Here is a 20,033-nt window from a genome sequence, read left to right as displayed (position 1 = left end):
TATGTTTGGATTGATGTTCTAATAGAGTACGAAAGGTATTAATCGAACTTTCAAATATTGTAAACCGATATAATTACCAATTATTTACCTTCAAAATTTGGCGTGTCCAATGGACAAACTAGAGAACAAGATAGGAACAATCAAAGGAGAAGGGCAGAACCATCTTTTGGTTATTGACATGATTATGATGAGAGGTTCATGTCTCCTATAAAAAGATGATGCTTTGACACATCCAAAATACACACTTCAAAAAAATACAACCATCACAACCATGACCCAAGACAAGCTCTGCAACAAATGCCTTGCTGAAGATGAACAAGTTCTCGCAACTCATCACTGCTCTGAATGCAACCAAAACTATTGTGGTGCCCACTTGCATTTACACAATACATCGAACAAGACTAAATCTCATGCCGAAACTGGAAAGGTTTCTAAAATTCTGTCCAATGCCTCATTATTACCAAGTTTAAAGCAACATGTTGATTTGCCAAGTTTGTCCAAACCAAAATGTAGCGCAATTGACTTGAAGCATGGCTCCTTGTTTGTGGCCAACGATTTAATCATTGTGGAATTTGACTTGGCCACCAAGAAAGTCAAAGCTTCATTCAAAGAGCCACAAGAAGATGCACCTTTCAAAATGTGTTACGATCAAAATGACAATGCACTTGTCTATTGTATTGACAGAGGTGCATATTTTGACATTACCAAAGTGTCAAGAGATGGAAAGAAAATCTTTTGGAGTATTAATAAGCAATCAAGAGTTCGTGATATGTGCATTGATAGACATGATGGAAGCATTTATACCATTCAAAAGGATGGAGTTGTGTTGTGGTAAGGTTACAGCTACATTGAGAGAAGATGTTTGTGGTCAAAATATGTTTGTGCCTCCATTTGAATACTTGTTTGGAATTACCACAGACTTTGATAACAATTTGTTACTGACCTCTTCCAAGTCAATTATTAAAACTGACAAGACAGGAAATGTCATTAGCAGAGTTTCAAGAGTAAGTCCAGGAGCTGCAAGTAGACTTACATTGGATCCAAGCGGTCAACTTCTCTATTATATTGGAGATGAAGGTCTTGAATCTACTAAATTGGATGGATCTTGTTTGACTCTTTTCAAGAATGAAAACGCTGATTCTGATCACAAGTTTGAACTTGATGGAGGAGAAGGATTGGAGATGGGAATTGATTTTACAACTGGAGAGTTCTATGTCACTAATGTTTACAAGAGAAAGGTTCAAGTTTTCAAATAAATCAATTTGTGAGATAATGTTAATTAGTTGGATTTCTGACATTGAATTGGCATTAGATTCAATTCCTATCCATTTGTATTCCATGTTTAAAGATAACTCAATGAATTCCTATTCAAGTTAATGCAATACGAATGTTCAAATAATGAACAGTGTTAATGCTGATACAACAAGCTTCCATTGTAAAAATACTTCTGGCACACTTCTATGTTAACACGAATCTCCATGCCGAATCATGATTGTTCCAATAATGTTGCATAGTGGAATGTCTGTGTAACAGTTAATGTGGGCCGTTCAAAATCAAAGAGGTTTGTCCACATAGTTTCCAGTTTGTAAATATTTCCAAACATGTTCAGTAAGCCAATACAATCCATTTGTAATTTAAATATTTTGTAATAATCCTTTCACTTTGATGTAATTTGGGAAGTTAATCAAAAAAGAGTCATATGATGTTCAATCATAAATGTTGTCTCCAATTTTGCAATTAACCCTACAAATGTGTCAAATTAATCTTTCCAATTAACTTTCATCTAACTTGTTTGATTCTCTTTCAATCCTTTGTATGACAATTAATTATAATAATTAATATTTTCAAAGATTAACTACAAATACTATCGAATTCAATATTAATTTTTAAATCCATTAGTTCAAGATCATCAAAGTTCCCTCCTCATTAACAAGCCTTAAAAAGCCTATTATTGTAGACAGTGGACAAGTAGAAAAACATTTTGGCCAATAAGAACGATAATTCTTCAAAAGACATTCTACAATGCATCAAAATTCACATCACAAAAAACAAAGGGACCAACTCTCCAATCACTATTCACCAACACAACGAACGCTTCATCATAAAGAGTCTCATATCAGCAAGAAAGCTTCGCGAACCAACAACAAGCGACTAGATCACGATAAGCCTCTTTTTTTGAATTGAAAAAAAAACCTCCAACATTTTCCCTCCAAAACAAAAACTTACCGTTTTGCTTTTTTACTGTGTTTCAAAAGATCCCGCACAGAGTTAAGCTTTCCAGTGAAGTAAAATATTAGAGCAACAACACAACTCAAAGGATTGAAGAATTGATTGGTTGTTTTAAAGAAGAGTATTATTGTTCACTCGGAAAGTACTCAACAAGAAATATAAAACAGCGACCTAATTTTAGAAGTGAACACAACTTTAGTTGAGTCAATCTGTCCCTTTCATAAGCAAAACAAGTTATTCTCACCTTTTCCATTCAAATTCAGTGAGTGATCAAACAGTAAGAGGCTTCTTGTTAATATTCAACTCCAAACTAGAAGAAAAAAACAAACAACACTCAGCAACCATTCAATTATTTATTAATTAACAACAATATTTACCAGTTAGAATAGAATGGCATCCACAGCTTCTGATTCTACTGATTCTCTTGTGGTAGAACCTATCAATCTCTCCCTGATGAATTTTGTTTCGTCATCAACAAGTAATTGCCTTTCGTCTGCCATGAATCACATCGGACAATCTTCAAACAACCACAACAATTATCACAGTGATAGAAAGGCCTTTTCATGTGCTACTCCAGTTAGTACTGGAGAATTGCTGCCACATGAAGAAAGATTGCAAAAGAGAAGTGATTTATTGCAATTATTCGAAATTGAGCCAGCTCTGTCGAGCGTTGGAGGAGATTTGGTTCGACACTCAACCAGTGCTCTGTTTTCACAAAGAGTACAATGTAGAGTAGAGGATTATATTGATGATTACCTGTCGAGAATATCGCAACAAGTAAGAATACCAAGATATTCACACAAAATTTTACCTAAACTTCCACCAACTCAACCTTCCACATCATCAACCACCACCACCCCTAATGAAAATACAAACCCTATAGAAACAACAACAACCTCGAGTAATAATGAAAAGAATAAGATTGATATGGATGATGATTTCAAGTCAGCCGCCAGCACTGATAAACGTGTAACAATGGATTTACTGACATATCTTCAAAACAAAGAAACCTATGAAACAACAAATGCTAACAGAAACAAACAAGCTACTCGAGGAACACACCAATCTTCAAGTTCGTTTGGAGCAGCAGCTGCTTTGGGCAAGTTTTCAAGACCAAAGGCACCAACTAGAATGAAGGAGGAAAGAATGTCTGCGATCATCACTGACACAAGTTTCCTAAACACTACATATTCATGTGACATTTCAACATCTAGTAACAAACCTGTCGAGCAATCACCTTCGAGAAAAAAACTTTCCATCTTTGGAAAGCCTTCTCCACCTCCAATACCACAAAAGGAAACAGTGTTTTCAACTCCAACCAAAATGGATCCTGCTCAAGATGAAAAAACTAAAAGTCCACCAACTATTGAGGCAACACTTTCAGGAAACTCCCAACATTCTTTCAGTCCTATTAGAAGAATTGCTAGGGAGAGAATTGTTGGACCTCATGTTGCTGACTTTGTTTGTGACTTGACCTATCCTAATTTCCAAAACGCTTCTGTTGTGCATTTAGCTGCCAAGTATAATCATGTTGATATTTTGCAATGGCTTTTGGAATGTTGTTGTGACCACGATTGCAGCAAGGATAGTCCAACAGGTGAAACAGCAGAACACTCTAAAAAGTGTAAACAAAGACAAGCTAAATTGTGGGTCTTACAGGACAAACAAGAAATGACACCATTATTCTATGGTGTTGGTGGAAATGATTTGGGTGAGAAGGCTCATGATGCTTGTGTATTTTTATGTAGTCAACCATCAGTTCAAGAAAAGCAATTGAACTTTATTCCAGATCAATACGGAAATCTTCCAATAGTATTGGCATTGAAGCGTAAAGATTACGAACTTTGTGATATGCTTCAATTATTTGGAGCCAAGTTGGATATTACAGTTGGTGTAGGTATTTTGGGAGAGTCATTACTTCATGGAGCATTCAGAGATTGCAATATGGATATGAGTCAATACATTTGCAAGTACATGCCAAGACTCTTACTCAAAAAGAATCAAAGAGAGGAGCATGCTCTATTCGCTTGCCTCAGAGATTATAGAACTATTAACACTCACAGTTCAAATTCATCATCTAATTTATTGGATCTCACCGAGAAAAAGACAAGAGTAGAGAGGAGAATGAGTAATCTGGTTGTCATTAACAAGAATACAAGTGGCAAATATTATCTCTTCCTTAAAGATATACTCAGTAATGGAACAACACTCTTCGGTACAGAGCTATTTGAAAAGGCTCTCTTAATGAAAAACTCATTTGGATACAATGTATTGATGCAAGCAGTTTGTTTCAATGATGTGGATTGCGTCAAAACAATTTGTAAATTCCTTTTCGAGTATACTTTGAAGAATCCTGACAAGTTCAAGTTTGTTTCTTCAATGGTTTTTGATAGAGATAAAGAAGGAAAGACCATTTTCCACATCAGCATGGACTTTGCTGTAAGAATGATGTCTAAAAAACCTGATGACTTTTTACCTTGGCTTAATGGTTTCGAATGGTTAATGACCTGGCTAGAACAAAATTTTTTATGCCATCCAGGAAATGATATTGTTGTCAAGACACCTCTCACACTCTATAACTTCCTCTCTATCAAGGATAATAGTGGAAAGACAGCCTTTGATATAATCTCTACTATGGATTTTACCAGATCTGAATGGGCAACTATTAAGGATTGTCTCACCCAGGCAACTGATAAGTGGCAAAAAGAAAAATCAATTTCTGGCTCTGCTTCTTCCCTTGTTTTTGACATGGGCGAAAAGCAAGGCTTGGTTGCAATCCTCAAAAGCAAATTCAAAAGAAACAAATAACACTCCTAATTACCTAACGAAATAACATCATTATCAGTGAAACCTATTGATAATAAACATTAATTTGTAACAATTAACAATGTATTAGAATACCAAAATAAGGTGAAGGGCTTTAATTTTCTTGCAAAGTTCTACTTTGTATTCTTCTTGTGCTCTTCAATTACATCAACAAAATCTTCAAATATTTTGTGTGGCGTACTCTTCTGAGTAATGGAATTCCAAGATTTAAGCCACCCCTTAACATCTACATTATTAATGATCTGGAACTTGGTCTCCGTATCGCTCAATCGATCAAATATCAAAATTTGGAATAAAATATTAGCTCGAACCACACCTTTCTGAGTTGGAGCAGTGCTGCTTGCAAGTGTGGTTTTGAGGGTGTCGTTTGGATAGGGTTGTAAAGTTAAATTCGGAGCGCTTTGTTGTAAAATATGAGATGATGTAGTTGTTCTGGCAGAGAGTGGTGTCATGTGAATTTCACTTATTGGCCTACTAGAATTGCTCATTCCAACACTCCTACTACGTTGTCGTTGTGAAGGAGAAAGTGAAATATCATTTTGTAAATTATTATTGGATTGAAGTGGAGTGTTTGTTTCACTCAGATGGTGATGATGATGCTCATTCTTGAAATCGTTCAGTATCTTATCATTCTCCATGGTCAGTGCTTGAAGCATTGATGGAATGGGAAGTATCTTTTCGATAGATCTTTCCAAAATAATTAATCGTTCCGATTCCTCAATAAAGTATCTTGCTGTGAGATATTCTCTCTTTGAAACTATTCCAATAATATAAGAAACATTAATATCCTCCAAAATGAACAAAAAACCTACCAAATAGAGTATTCGGTGATGAGGTTCTCTGATAAATAATATCAAAACTCTCATCTGGTATCTTAGATTTTCGTGAATCAGTAATTTCAGGTCCTTCCACATGATAATAACTTTCCAAAACTACAACTTCTTCCATTTGTTTTGCTTGTTTTCTCAATTGAATATCCTTACAAGCCAAATATGCATCCCTAAAATTCGTATCACTCAAAATACCAACAAATCTATTGGCAATTACAAAATTAACAGAATCGTTAATCATTGGTGTTTGCTTGAATCGTAAATTTTTCGATAAATCCTGTGTACTGGTACTTTCTAAAGTATTTTGTGAAGTTAACCTAGAAATTGCAGAAAAGTCTCCAGTTGTCAATGAATGAAGTGATATCGATTTGTTATAAAATTGGACAGAATGTTTCTCGCTCTCTAAACTCCAACCATAAATCTTAGATGTTTCATGTTTACAAAAGTGAAGAAAAGTCTCTGGTAGATAATTTTCTCGATGTCTTCTCTTCATTAATTTAAGTGATTCCCTATTACTTTCCAAAGTTGTAAACTTTTCCGATTGGTGCTTCTCCTCTTCCAAATCTGCACTATCAAATAGAGCAAAATGTCGAGATGAGGATTTCTCAGACCCTTTAGGAGATGCCAAATTATTGTTATGTTGTTGATGTTGTTTAGTTGGTGTTAATAGCATTACATCTCTAGCTCCAATGACATCTTGATTATTCAATCCACCAGCAGTACCAACACCTGATGATGATACATTTGATAGAATTCTACTTCTCGATGGTGATGTTGGTACAAGTTGATGTTGTTGCTGCTGATCGTGTGTCATACTCATCGATGAAGTTTTATGAGCGAATAAAACTCTACCAGCACTATCAAGTATTGGTGTCTCTGAAATACCAGTCTGTGAGAGGAAAATTTGATTTTGTAAGGCTAGTAATTCCTCTTGTTGTTTTTCCTGTTGTTCATCTCCTCGACTACTATGAATAATGATTTGATTTTCCTCTTCTTCCTCCTTGGTTAGGAAATTACTTTTAATTGGAGTTGTTGGGAGAGTCGAGCTGTGCTGATTGTTTAATATTGTATTATTTGTAATAGTCTGTTGCTATTGTTGTTGTTGGTATTAATTCGTGTTGTTGTTGTTGTTGTTGACTCGATGAACAACTTGATGTGGATGAAGATGATGAATCACCACTACTGCTATATGAATCCTGAGAGATTGGTTCTCTCCGATTGTTGTTGTTATTATCATTCTTGTTATTATTCTTATTATTAGTTGTATTATTTGTATTATTATTTGATGAAGATGGATCCAATGAGTGGAGAGTTCGGAGAGAGTGGTAGTATCAGAGGTGGTGGTGGTGGTTGCTCCTTCTTCTACAACAACTTTATCTGTTTCCATATGTGTGTTTAGTGTGTTTATTGTTTTCCAATTTTCAATTATATTATATTATCTTGTAATTTAATATTTGTGGAGCGTTGAATTTTTGGATTGGTTTAAAATTTTTTATGATTTTGAAAGAGGAAAATTCTAAAATGGCTTGATGCGCATCTATTGATAGTGAATTAGGCAAAGTTGAGAATAGGGCTGGTTCACATGCTGGAATTTGTTGTGAAGGTTGGTGTTACTGAAGCAAATGTAATAGACTGACTCTGAAATTATTGTTTTATTCATCAATAAAAGTGCACATATCGATAAAGTTATTGAGAGAGGCGAGGATCTTAGCACCTCCAATCACATCATAACAAGCCCCAAAATGGCTGTACTTAATTCCTTTTCTATTGACACTTTGTACTTCATGGAAGGATTGGTAGGTGAAGGTTGGAGTGATTTTGAAAGGAATGTCATTGTAGATTTTTGAAATGAGTTCAGTAAGCTTGGAAGTAAGATTTTTCACGTGAGAAAATCCTCCAACAATCACAATATTTTGTAAGATTTGTTGCTTTTCTAAATCGGTGAGTTGTGTTGAGTGGATTACAGTTTGGATGCATTTAGTGAATTGACTTAATGTTGACAGTAAAATACTCTCACCAATTGAAACTCTCTGTTCTGCAGATAAATAGGTACGATTATAGGCTGATTCTTGTCCAAGTTTACATCTTCCGAGTTCAGAAACAAATTTCCTATAAGCAGCAACATCTTCATCCTGCAAGATTGGAGGAACAATAGCGCCCTGATGTAATTCCTGATCCCATGAGTTATATTGTTCGTAATAGTATGATTGAGTTCTTGATGTAAATTGAGAAAGAATTTGTTTCAGATTTAAAGTCTCACTTGAAAAGGTGTCCTGAAGAGGCTTGTGATTTTGAATTGCAGTACACATATTTCCGGAGGCACCAATATGAACTAGTATGGAATTTGGTTTTTGGTAGTAATTTGAAACAAGTTCTCTCGAATCAACCATGCATAGTGCAGGAATTTCCAACTCAAACTGAATTATTAATTTTTTTGTAATAAATGAATTGAATATTTCAAACTTACCACAATCTTTCTAATTCGGTTCAAATCATCTTGACTCCACATTGGAGATACTGCAAGAAGGAGTGGATGTTCTCTCAATTTAACGTTTAAATCATCACCATAAACTTGGCACAAAAGAATCTTCAAGTTGTTAAAATCTACTATTTGTCCATTTGTTGCCAGGAGGGGTAAAGACGAGCAGTGATGAATGGTGAGGATGTATCTATCACCAACCACAATATCGTCCATGCCATAGTTAGGTAAATAAAAGTGAGGATGATCTGGTTGCCCAACTAATGAGCAAGATGTGAAAAAGGCACTATCTCTAGCCAATCCAAATCTGTAATTCTTTGCACCAATATCTAACAAGACAGGACAAAACGAAAGTTCCATATTAGCTCTGCAAATAAAAGTTTGATACCAATCTTTGAGCGTCTCACCAAAAATACTGGTTCTCTCTGATTCAATATTTGCAATAGCTTGGTTTTCAGCACTCTCCACATCTATATAGTTTGGTGGGACATTTTCAGATTTGGAATAATTATAGTTATACTTATATGCAACAACGTTATTAACAGTCAACTTTGAAGGCCATTTTTGTTGATATAATTCTTTCCACAATTGTGCATTTCTTGCATACTCATTGATATCCCTGTTCAAATAAAACACGCTCTTTACAACGTCAGTCACAGGAAGGTATTTGAAAATATGAGCAAATATTTCTTCTGGAAGTTCTTGTTCTATAAAGCTATAATGTTTTTCAGTATTATCCGATCTGAGAGAGTGTGATAAATCAACTTGGGCCTGGTGAGCTTTCAAATATTTCAAAGTTGATTCTCTGACCATTCCTTGTTTTTCCAATTCTGTGGATTCGTCAACAAGTTGTTTAACTTTCAAAAATTCTTCAGTGTTTCTATAGTCCATTCTGTGAATACTCTCAGAGTCAACTCTTTTGAAAATCATTTCTGTTCTAATAATATACTTGCTACCATATCGAACTGAATCTCCACTGTGATAGAGGTCATGATTGAATATTAAAATATTACCTATTCTTGGTTGTACATATTGCAACTCTTGGAAACTCATAACAGAGGGGTCATCATTTGAGTTGGGATTTGGAACCTTTTTCAATAATCTAGTTCCATATAGAGAGTGATTGAGATAAATCAATACAGTGAAAATACTTCTCTCATTATCATTATTACAATGTTGAGCATCCATGTGGGGTTTGAAGAAGGTTTTCTCAGAATATTTGTTAAATCTGTGACAGCTGTTTAGCCCTATTGGAATCCATCTTCCCTTATTGTCGAAACCATAAGGTTTTACACCATTGAAATCAGACTTTTTCAAATGTGGGCTGTTGTGTGATGAAATTGTAAAATAAATTGCTGATCTGATAACTTACATCATTCTTTCCCAAATGATATTGGCAAGCTTCTTACTAGTCACTACAACTCTCTCACTATTACGATACTCTTTCACATATTCATGTTCAATAGAATTATACCCTAATTTTTCAGTAACTGAAACCAAATTCTCGCACTCTTCTTCACTTAAAATATTTTTCAATAGGATACACCTATCATGATTCACAATTTCCTCCGTTTCATACTCTTCCTCTTCCTCTCTTTCTGTTGAATCAAATTCTTCCTCTTCCAACAAATGAATTGTCTCAATTTCCTTTTTTACCTGAATTTTTGTATTGGGAACCAGAATATCCTCTCTTCTCCAAAACTTTGGTGATGGAGATGTATTTTTCAATATTTGTGGAATGTCTTTTGTTGTAGTGTTATCCCAAATTTCATTATGAAGATTAATATTCGGAGAGACACGTTGCATTTTATGATGAATAATTTGATGACGACAAAAACTATTTAATTTACAAAAGGTGTGATGATGTAATTTTGGCACCAATTAATTGATCGTTTGTATGCGATGATGTGGCGGCGACAACGTATCTTTTTTTTTTTCTGAATTTTGTGGCAACAATCTACTATTACAATATTGGTTCATCCTTCAAGAGAGTTCTCAGTAACAACAAACAAGAAAAAAATTAATTGAATTTACTTGATCATGTTTCTTCATAGGAATCCGGATAGGAATAACAAGACAACTCCACTCGATAAAGTCAAACAAAATATACAAAAATTTAAAAAACAACAGCAAAATGATGATGGTAGAGATTGGAATAAAACACAGATGGCCATTATATTGAGTACGGGGAGTTATTGTCCAGTTCATAGGATGCACATTGAGACATTCTACTTGTGTAAAAAGGCTCTCGAGGAACAATATGGAATTCATGTTGTAGGAGCGTTTATATCACCTTCACATAAGAGTTATGTTGCCAGTAAATTACAAGAGGATTTTATAGAGACAGAAACTCGATTGAAATTATGTGAGATTTCTATTGAACAAGCTGAGAAGGAACATTTGGATGTGAGTCCTTTTTTGAGTGTTGATGCATGGGAATCAGTTGAGTGTGATGGATTTGTTGATTTCCCAGAAGTCTCTATATCTTTGAATGAGTTTATCAAGCAGGAATTTCCTCAAACCCCAATCAAGTTGATTTACTTGTGTGGTTCTGATCATATTAACAAGTGTAGATATGTATTGTCATTCCCTAAAAAATTGCAAATTGGAGTTGGAATTTTACAGAGACCATCACATTCTCAATTGAGTAATATAGGAAAAGGGGAGAAGGATATTTATCATATTGAAACAACTATGCAGGAGGAATGTAGTTCAACACTCGTTCGAAAGAGAGCTAAACAAGGAGAATCCATTCAAGATCTTGTTTGTTCAGATGTGGAAAATTTTATGAGGAACCATCACATTTACTATCAATAATAATTTATCATTCAATCATTTGTAATGATTTTTCACATTGTAAATTATTTATACATCACGTTCAAGCAAAATTCCCTGTCATTCTCCATTCACGTCAACACCAAAAGTCAATCTTCACTAGATTCTTTGAATCGATCAGCCAGCTTTGCCTTGTTGGTTTTTGCTTCACATAGCTTCAGGTTGTGTGGTGAGAATTTTATCATCATTAATTAGGAATTCATGTAAAACGTGATGCTTGAGAACGCTGCTTTTCGTTTTACATTTCGATTGTTATGGTTCTTGTGATTTTATTTTAAAAAAAATGCCACCACGAACAGCAAGACGTAAAAAGGCCAAGACAAAAGCAGATTCATCTGATGATCACGAGGAGGAGGAACGTAAGCAAGAGGAAGAAGTAGAGGAGGATGATAGAGTGGTGATTGAAGTGGAGGATGATTCTGATTATAAGGAAAAGACCAAGAGGAAGAGAAAGAAAAAGAATGATGATTCGGAAAAGCCAAAGAAGAAGAATAAGAAGTCTTCTGCATCATCGTCATCAAATGTTGAGGAGGAAGAAGCTGAAGAACCAAAGAAAAAGAAATCAAAGAAGAAGGATAAAACTGATGAAGAGGAGGAGGCCAATGATAAATCAACACCACTTGATGAAAATACAGAACAGTATGATATGATGGATGTAAAAGAAGAGGAGGTTGAAGTATCCTTGGATTCAATCAAATTTGATAATGAATTTACGATGCAAGCTGTTAATCACGTAAAGGAATCAATTGCTTTTCTTGATTCTGTGGAATTAAATTATCCAAGCCTTCCATCAGCAGAACGTCAAGGCATTATAACAATCTTGAAACATTTGCAAAACAAGGTTGCAAAATTGGGTGATCTGTGCAAATCAGCAGAGTTATTACTATTCCGTGGAAAGAATCATGATATGAGTGAGTATGGATTATTGAACACTGTTCAATTGCCAGAGATTTGGTCTACTGTTTTCTCCTTTTTAGACTTTTCTGATTTTCTTAAAGCTTCTCAAGTTTGCAAAACATGGCACACTGCTAGCTCGCATCCATGTGCTCTGAGCTGTTTTAATTTGGATTTTGATGCAGACTACTCAGTATTGCATTTTGTGGAAATTTATAAGAAGTACATTTCTTGGAGATTGGAAAATATTTATACAGTTTGGGACATTCCTCAAAGGCTAATTAAATGGTTTGCCTCGAGTGGTGTTGTCTTTCCAAATGCCAAATACAGAGATGCCAAATATAGAGTTGCTTGGGATGATTCAAGTATTGAAACCAATGACTCTGACATTGCACAGGTTTTCCCTAAAATCAACAAGTCAATATTTGAACCAGAGTTCATCTCACTTTGGGGATTCCTCGACATTAGATCTTCAAGCAAGAAAACCATTCCGACTGGTACTAATATTGCAAAACTTTTCGACAAGCATGTTGAATTTGAAGATCCTGCAAGCATTGAGGAGTTGGTCATTTTGAAAGTTGATGAATCTAAATTGCCCGAATTTGAAAATCTAAAGAGATTGGATCTATCTCTCCTATTGAGAATGAAAGAAACTGAAGACATGACATATTGTTTCAAATCTAAAAAGTGTAAGTTCTTATTTGAAAGAAATGTGCTGACCCAAAATAGTGACAAAACTTTGTGTTACCTACTCGGTTTTCTTTGATGAAATGCTACCAGTGGTTGCCAATTTGGAAAATATCAAATCTTTAAAGTTAGTGGATTCAGCATCATATAGGAAGGGTTGTACCATTGTTTCTGAACTTAATAGATTCAAGAATTTGATTGAATTAGAAATGGAAACACTAAACGAGTCAGACCTTATTCAATTCCCGTCAACTATTCGTAAATTAAAAATTGGAAAGATTACAGAAAAGAATGCCAAAATTTTCCCTCTCCTTGTAAATATTGAAGAATTACACACTACTGAACAAGTTCTTTCCCATATCAATCTTATAAGATTACCCAATTTGAAAACTCTCCTAGTTTATAACAATTCCTCAAACCACAACAAGCAAGTTACAATTGAGTCCTCAACTCTGGAAAATATCTGTCTTTTAACCTATAATTCTATTACTATCAAGTGTCCAAACTTGTATGACTTGAGATTAGGACCTGGATTGAAAGGAGGATCTGATTCAGTCTACATTAAGAGCAACCAGTTGACAAACTTTACATTGGAACGTGATATTCAAATGTTGAGTATACAAGGACCAAACTTTGTGGCAGATGGAACAATACTAGACAGGGTGAAAAATATTGTAGATTTGGAATGTCCACTTATTGACAAAGCCTATGTCAACTCTCTCTCCTCAATTAATCAAGGAGATAGTTTTAGAACTCTATTGACAAAGCAAATCAAGACTCTTACCATATCTGTCAGCTATTTTGAATTGTTCAATACTAAGACTGAAATTCAACGATTGACAATAACAAATTGGAAAAGTAATCAAACAATATCAGCAGCCAAGATGAATATTTATAGACAAAATGTACATAACTACAAGACATTAGAAATTATTAATTGCTCTGTGGATGTTGTAAATCTACTGAACTCTATTTTCAAGGATAGTACTAGTTTGGAATCTCTGAGAATTCAAGACACCAGCTATGATACTGAGTATTTTGATTCCCTTTCTGACCCTACCAATTATCCAAATATGAAATCATTGTCATTGTGCAACATTAGCAGCTTAAAGCCACAAAACGGCACCAAATTTTTAAAGGGATGTGATAAAAGGCCCCTACTGACAAGAATTGAACTCCAATACAGATCATCCTACAAGAAAAAGTTTGGCACCTACATTCCAATTCACTGTACAAGTTATATTGGCCAACTCTCTGGATGTGTGAATACCAGTGCTCTTCCAAATCTTACCCATTTAACAATTACATCAGGAGGCATGTCATTCATTGATTATTCAGCATTTAATTATTTCCCAAACTTGAAATTCTTACATTTTTCTCAATTATCTTATTTGGATAGTTCCATGGCAGGTTCAGAGAAAATTTTGGACTATTGCAAAAATTTGGAAACTGTAATTTCATTGTTTAATGTACCAAAAGAGTTCCACGAAAAGAAGGAAATAACAGTTGTAGAAAATGTATAAATTGGAAAATGTTCAAATAAATAACATTTCCAAATTTGTTATTCATAATAGCAGCAATCAACTACCACACTCGTTTAGCACAAAACCATTTCACTTTTTCTACTTCAACACCACCACTAACAAACATTCGAAACTAAAAAGAAAATGATCAGACCACAATCAGTCACTAAACGAGTTCATTTAGCAAGATTTAAAGTTGCTCGCAAATCACTCAATCGTAGAACAGTTACACATCGTCCAAATCTCTCCTCCAGCTTGAAATTTAGAGATAATAGACAAAAGGGAATCTTCAACAAGGATTGGGCCGTCCAGACAATTCCAACACATCACTATTCTAATGCTAGACCAAGTCTCATCTGTAAGAGGGAAAAATTTCGTCTTGCAACCATTAACAAGAAGGAATGGACCACAAAGAAGGCATTGGTCAGTCGTCAGGGAAGAGAAAGAATTCAAATGATTCAAGATTCCAATCGTGTGAATAATTTGAAACAAATTGATAGAATGTTACTTTCTTACAGGATGAGAATGCTTAACAAGTTGAACAAGTTACCAACCACTGGTCAATCAGCACCTCCTCCACCAACCAAAACTTCCAGCAGTTCAACTCCTGTCAATAAGAAGGGTATTGTTCCATCTCAAAGTACCTTAAAACAATTGAAGAAAATTGTTCAAAAGCATATGGAAGAAGTGAAAGGAGGACCAAATATTCCAAAAAAGAGTTCCTCTCAAAAAACAGTTATCAAAAAGTAATTTTAAATATACTTTACAATGTAAATAAACCAATCAGAATGAAGTAAATTATTAAGCAATTTTTCAATCAGAAAAAAAATGCTTCGACATCAAACTGGGCGGAAGCTCTCGCAAATTTTCATTGGCAAATCGCAAACTCTTCCGAAGAAGCAAAGCAATTTGTTACATCGTAATTTTGGTATGAATTTAGGAGGCGCAACCAACAAACAAGAAATTCCCGCCCATTTTGATTACATTGTGATTGGAGGAGGTTCTGGCGGGCTTTCTCTCTCCAAGCAATTATCAAGTTTATCATCGAAGGAAACTAGAATTTGTTTATTAGATTATCGGGATCCTTCTTCTCAATGGTTGAGAGAAAGAAATGGAAAGTTGAATGGATGGATGTGGCAATTAGGTGGAACATGTGTTAATGTTGGATGTATTCCAAAGAAATTGATGCATAATTCGGCATTGATTGGAGAGGGAATTAATCATGATGCTGAATATTTTGGATGGAATGATGGAAAGCAGGAAGGAAAATTGAGTGGAAAACATGATTGGAAAACACTTGTTGCAAATGTACAGCAATATATCAAGTCATTGAATTTTGGATATAGAACCAGTGTGACTCAAACCTATGCATTTGATAATGAAGATCCATCTTTAAAGAAATTATATTATTTGAATATGAAGGGAAGATTTGTGGATGATCATACGTTGGAATTGACTGATCCTAGGAAGGGAATTACAAAAACTATTAGTGGAAAGGTGATTATTTTGAGTGTTGGTGGAACACCAAATATTCCACAAGACGTTCCAGGCGCTACAGAGTATGCAATCACTTCAGATGATATATTTTCATTGAAGGAAGAACCTGGAAAAACTCTCGTGATTGGAGCTTCATACATTGCCCTAGAAACTGCAAGTTTCCTCAAAGGATTAGGATATGAGAGTAGTGTCATGATGCGTTCCATTCCATTGAGAGGATTCGACCAGGAGTGTGCCTGGAAAGTTGTGGATGGAATGAAAGAAAGAGGTGTAAAATTCTTGGAACAGTGCATTCCAGTGAAAATTGAAAAATCTTCAGACCACGAAACAACAGGCGAATATACAGTTCATTATAAGGATCTTTCCACTCAACAAGTTTATACTGAAAATTACAAAACCATCATGTTTGCAGTTGGAAGGAGAGCTGTCACTAAGGAGTTGAATATTGATTTGGATATGGACGAAAGTGGAAAAATTATCGTCTCTGACAATGAACAAACATCAAAGAAGCATATCTATGCCATTGGAGATTGTATTAATGTAGGTTTATGGAATACTTGAATTATAATTAATTGGAAAAATAGAAAAAAACTGAACTCACACCTGTTGCAATTAGGGCTGGTAAATTATTAGCCAGTCGATTGACCAACAAGGGTACCGAATTAATGGATTACGACAATGTTCCAACGTCGATATTCACTCACCCTTATGAATATGGATGTTGTGGACTTTCTGAAGAGGAAGCTGTCCAAAGATATGGCGAAGATGATATTGAAGTGTACATTTCACTTTATTCTCCAATAGAACATCAATTATCTCACAGAGATACCAACAAGACTTTCATGAAAATCATTACTCTAAAATCAGCCAATGAAAAGGTTATTGGATTCCACTATGTTGGAGCTAATGCTGGCGAAATAACTCAAGGAATTGCTGTTGCCATCAAGTAAGTATTCTAGAAATTGGGTTGTGAAATTAAAACTAACACAATTTACACAGAGCTGGAGCAACAAAAGAACACTTTGATAATACAATTGGAATTCACCCTACAGCAGCTGAGGAAATGACCCTTCTCTCAATAACCAAGAGATCAGGAAACAGTGCTGAAAAAGATGGATGTTGAGGATAATCTCTATCACTGCTATTAATGTAGTGGTGATGGAGTATAAACTATTACACCATCTATAAGTGAAATATTCATTGAAATTGAAATGAGCGTGACGTTATCCCATGACAAAGTACCAAAGTACAGTCCAGACAACTGACTTTTTTATTTCACAATAATTTCAATAAATCATTTTCCTTATTTCACTTCTTAAAGATATCTTACATTGTAGCATTGATTGTATTTTGTAGAGCTTTTGAAACTAAATCATCACCCAAAACAACTTTCAGAAATTCCTCTCGAGAAATTGAGTTGTCGTGGTCAGTGTCGAGTTTTTGAAAGAATTCAGAAATGAATTGGTCGACTGAGAGACCACTTTTCTCAAATTCGGCTGGGAAACTTTTGAATAATTGCCAAATCATTCGTTCAACTTCGTCTTTGGTAATTTTACCTGTCTATATATGGAAAGTTTAGAATTTCTTGTTGGAAAATTAAAATGAAGATTGAAACTTACTCTATCTGTATCATAAATTTCAAAAGCGCTTTTAATATTTAAAAAAATATAAAAAAATAATATTATATTAAATATACAAATATGGAAAGAATTAAACTCACAATAAAACTTTTTCTTCTGGTGTTGCCCTCTGGCACATAATCATCACTGCAATATATTCCGCAATAGAAATGACCCCGTCATTATCAATATCGAATAAACTATTGATGTACATCAATTTCGAATAAACAATTTCCATCAATTCTAAACTTACTAGAATAGCGAATCTATCATTGGACCTGTTGGATTTCTCAAATTCAAAATGTGGGTTAAACTTTCTCTCGGAACTGATCCATACGGATATCTTCTACTCTAATAAAAATTAATGTTTCTAATAGTTTCTCACCGCACTTACAATAGTTTTGAATAGTTCAATAACTTGATCCTTTTCAATTCCATATGTTTCGGAAATGACAGATGCTTGCTTTTTCATACTAAACAAAACTATTCTTCATTAAAACTTACTGACGAAACCTTAGACCCCATTTACTGTAATTTTTTTATTACTTTCTTCTGTCATGACATGTCAACACTTCTACAATAGTCTATTTCTTATAGTTATTGCAACATGATCATCAAGATTGCCAAACAGGCGATCAAACATGTATAAAATCTATTAGAAACTCCTGAATCTGAAGTTATTGTTGACTTTCCAATAGCTCTATTCGAAGCTCCTGGTTTCAAACTTGATGAAGAAGTTGCCTTTGGAGAAACTGAACTACTACTAGGAGTTACCTTCTCATTGTCATACAACAAATAAATTGCTCCATCCTTATCGGTAACTGTCAATGAATTTTGACTAGCTGTCAATTGATTTCCAAAAACATCAAGAATCAATTTTGGAGTTTGAACCAACACAATCTTTGCCTTAATATCCTGAACTTGTGCAAAAACAATCACAAGAGTTTCATTCTCATTCACAAACCTCATGGCAGTCAACGGAGAAGGTGCAGTTCTAATAAATGAATCGAATATCTTTCCACTAACCATTTTGCTTAATTGCTTGACTGATTTAAAAGCTGGTTTTTCAGTGTAATTATTGAAGAGGAGGCCAAAGTTGTGTTCACGATTGGTTGGATCATTTCCATCATTTCTCAGATCGTAATATTGAAACATTTCGAAACCTACGGCCATGGATGCAAGTAATCTTTCAACTGCACGATTGGCTTGGATTCTCATGGCCACAGAGTTGTGTCCATTGGTGCTTCCAGTTGGATCGTAATCTGTAGAGGTTAAACCCATCTCAGTATCCCATACAGGTGGAATGGAACTTCTGGTTGATTGTAAATATTTACTGACATAGCTCTTGTAAAGTCTAGCTCCGTCAACCATCGATCCAACTCCTGATTTATATCCAACTCCATACGGATGCAATCCAATGGCATCTGCCTCCTGTCCAGCACCACCCAACAACTCATTAATTAAGAAATTATAATCAAATCCAGACAATCCACTAGTCGAAACTTTAGCATTCGAATCTCCCTCATGAACTGCCTTAATTGCAGCTGCAGCCAATGGAGCATACGTCGCTCCTGTAAACCCATTTCCATTGGCCTCATTGTAAATTTCAAATTTCGTTCCAGTTCCTGCAAAATGTTTTGCAGCAGCTCTGGAATAATTTGCAAATGCCTCAATGGTCGTGGCATTGAAACCACCATTCGAATCCTTATATAAATCATTGTTATAGGTCAGAATAAAGAGAGCTGTCATATTTCTAGCTTTCAAATTGGTAACAATTGAATCAAAGCTTGTCCAGACGTATTTTCCACGACTGGATTCAACCCATGACCAAAACAAGTCAATTCTAATCATGGAAAAACCTGCATTTTTGGCTGCATCCAATTCTGCAGTATTTGCTGAATGGACACAGACTCCCATCTTGGACAACATGTCACCTGGCCATGGTACTGCCACTCTATTAGTTAAATTCAATTGAATTGGTTGAGTTTCATTCATGGCATAGAAATTGTCAAAATCTAGACAGCCGACAGTTGAGGAAATCTTTTCTACAAGACCCAAAACGATGGAAAATTGTTTGAATGGCATGTGAAATATTCCATCATTGGCTCCTCCCCAAAATTCAGTTGCATTTGTTGGTTGAAAGTAAACCTCTGACCAACCTTTCATCAAAGATTCGAATGGCATGTTTAGTCCAGTCATTTGGAAAGTTTGTCCAGTAGAATCCGTCAATCTAAAAGAAACTTTGACATTTTGTGCACATGCATATCGAATAGCAAAGGTAAGTTTTGTAAAACTGAGTGGAGTTGGAAAATTGTAAATTGCAGCAACATAGGCGCCAGCTGTCAAGTTATATGAAATTCTAGCAGAAGTACCAGAATTGAAACCATCAGAAATGAGGGACATGGAACCAGTTGCACCTGGAAATTCAGCTCCGTTTATGAAATAAAAAGGAGAAATTGATGTCTTGTTGGCAAAGGAGTGGACAAGAACTTTGTCCTGAGCGAAAGACAGTTTTCCTTCTCCAAACACAAACAAGACAACGAGTAGTAGTAATGTGATGATGGTTAGTGGCTTTTGGTTTGTGAACATTTTTTATGATAGATCTGTTAAATAA

At 35.0% G+C, this 20,033-nt stretch overlaps 8 protein-coding genes across 8 annotated transcripts; 6 read left to right on the top strand and 2 right to left on the bottom strand.

The window, feature by feature from the left end:
* Positions 1-271: 271 nt before the first annotated feature.
* Positions 272-1,277, top strand: NAEGRDRAFT_78767 (uncharacterized protein; the record flags this gene model as incomplete). The annotated part of the gene is made up of 2 exons (XM_002680246.1): positions 272-820; positions 954-1,277. The coding sequence occupies 2 exons, from the start codon at positions 272-274 to the stop codon at positions 1,254-1,256; spliced, it is 852 nt and encodes a 283-aa protein (XP_002680292.1). The 3' UTR covers positions 1,257-1,277.
* A 1,342-nt stretch (positions 1,278-2,619) lies between these two features.
* On the top strand, positions 2,620-5,108 carry NAEGRDRAFT_57277 (ankyrin repeat domain-containing protein; the record flags this gene model as incomplete). The annotated part of the gene is made up of 1 exon (XM_002680245.1): positions 2,620-5,108. One exon carries the CDS (start codon positions 2,620-2,622, stop codon positions 5,035-5,037), a length of 2,418 nt encoding a protein of 805 aa, XP_002680291.1. The 3' UTR covers positions 5,038-5,108.
* A 60-nt stretch (positions 5,109-5,168) lies between these two features.
* NAEGRDRAFT_64386 (uncharacterized protein) lies at positions 5,169-10,170 on the bottom strand (the record flags this gene model as incomplete). The annotated part of the gene is made up of 5 exons (XM_002680121.1): positions 5,169-5,812; positions 5,868-6,931; positions 7,560-8,302; positions 8,353-9,688; positions 9,737-10,170. The coding sequence occupies 5 exons, from the start codon at positions 10,168-10,170 to the stop codon at positions 5,169-5,171; spliced, it is 4,221 nt and encodes a 1,406-aa protein (XP_002680167.1).
* A 360-nt stretch (positions 10,171-10,530) lies between these two features.
* NAEGRDRAFT_64385 (uncharacterized protein) lies at positions 10,531-11,181 on the top strand (the record flags this gene model as incomplete). Its single annotated transcript, XM_002680244.1, has 1 exon — positions 10,531-11,181. One exon carries the CDS (start codon positions 10,531-10,533, stop codon positions 11,179-11,181), a length of 651 nt encoding a protein of 216 aa, XP_002680290.1.
* A 301-nt stretch (positions 11,182-11,482) lies between these two features.
* NAEGRDRAFT_78765 (uncharacterized protein) lies at positions 11,483-14,342 on the top strand (the record flags this gene model as incomplete). The annotated part of the gene is made up of 2 exons (XM_002680243.1): positions 11,483-12,782; positions 12,823-14,342. 2 exons carry the CDS (start codon positions 11,483-11,485, stop codon positions 14,301-14,303), a joined length of 2,781 nt encoding a protein of 926 aa, XP_002680289.1. The 3' UTR covers positions 14,304-14,342.
* A 105-nt stretch (positions 14,343-14,447) lies between these two features.
* On the top strand, positions 14,448-15,053 carry NAEGRDRAFT_64383 (uncharacterized protein; the record flags this gene model as incomplete). The annotated part of the gene is made up of 1 exon (XM_002680242.1): positions 14,448-15,053. The coding sequence occupies one exon, from the start codon at positions 14,448-14,450 to the stop codon at positions 15,051-15,053; it is 606 nt and encodes a 201-aa protein (XP_002680288.1).
* Positions 15,054-15,233: 180 nt separating this feature from the next.
* On the top strand, positions 15,234-16,923 carry NAEGRDRAFT_31574 (uncharacterized protein; the record flags this gene model as incomplete). The annotated part of the gene is made up of 3 exons (XM_002680241.1): positions 15,234-16,340; positions 16,385-16,746; positions 16,800-16,923. The coding sequence occupies 3 exons, from the start codon at positions 15,234-15,236 to the stop codon at positions 16,921-16,923; spliced, it is 1,593 nt and encodes a 530-aa protein (XP_002680287.1).
* A 1,093-nt stretch (positions 16,924-18,016) lies between these two features.
* Positions 18,017-19,822, bottom strand: NAEGRDRAFT_47023 (uncharacterized protein; the record flags this gene model as incomplete). Its single annotated transcript, XM_002680120.1, has 1 exon — positions 18,017-19,822. The coding sequence occupies one exon, from the start codon at positions 19,820-19,822 to the stop codon at positions 18,017-18,019; it is 1,806 nt and encodes a 601-aa protein (XP_002680166.1).
* Positions 19,823-20,033: the final 211 nt, after the last annotated feature.

Source organism: Naegleria gruberi, assembly GCF_000004985.1.
Source record: "Naegleria gruberi genomic scaffold NAEGRscaffold_10, whole genome shotgun sequence".
NCBI lineage: Eukaryota > Heterolobosea > Eutetramitea > Acrasida > Naegleriidae > Naegleria > Naegleria gruberi.
This window is presented reverse-complemented; position numbering and strand designations above follow the sequence as displayed.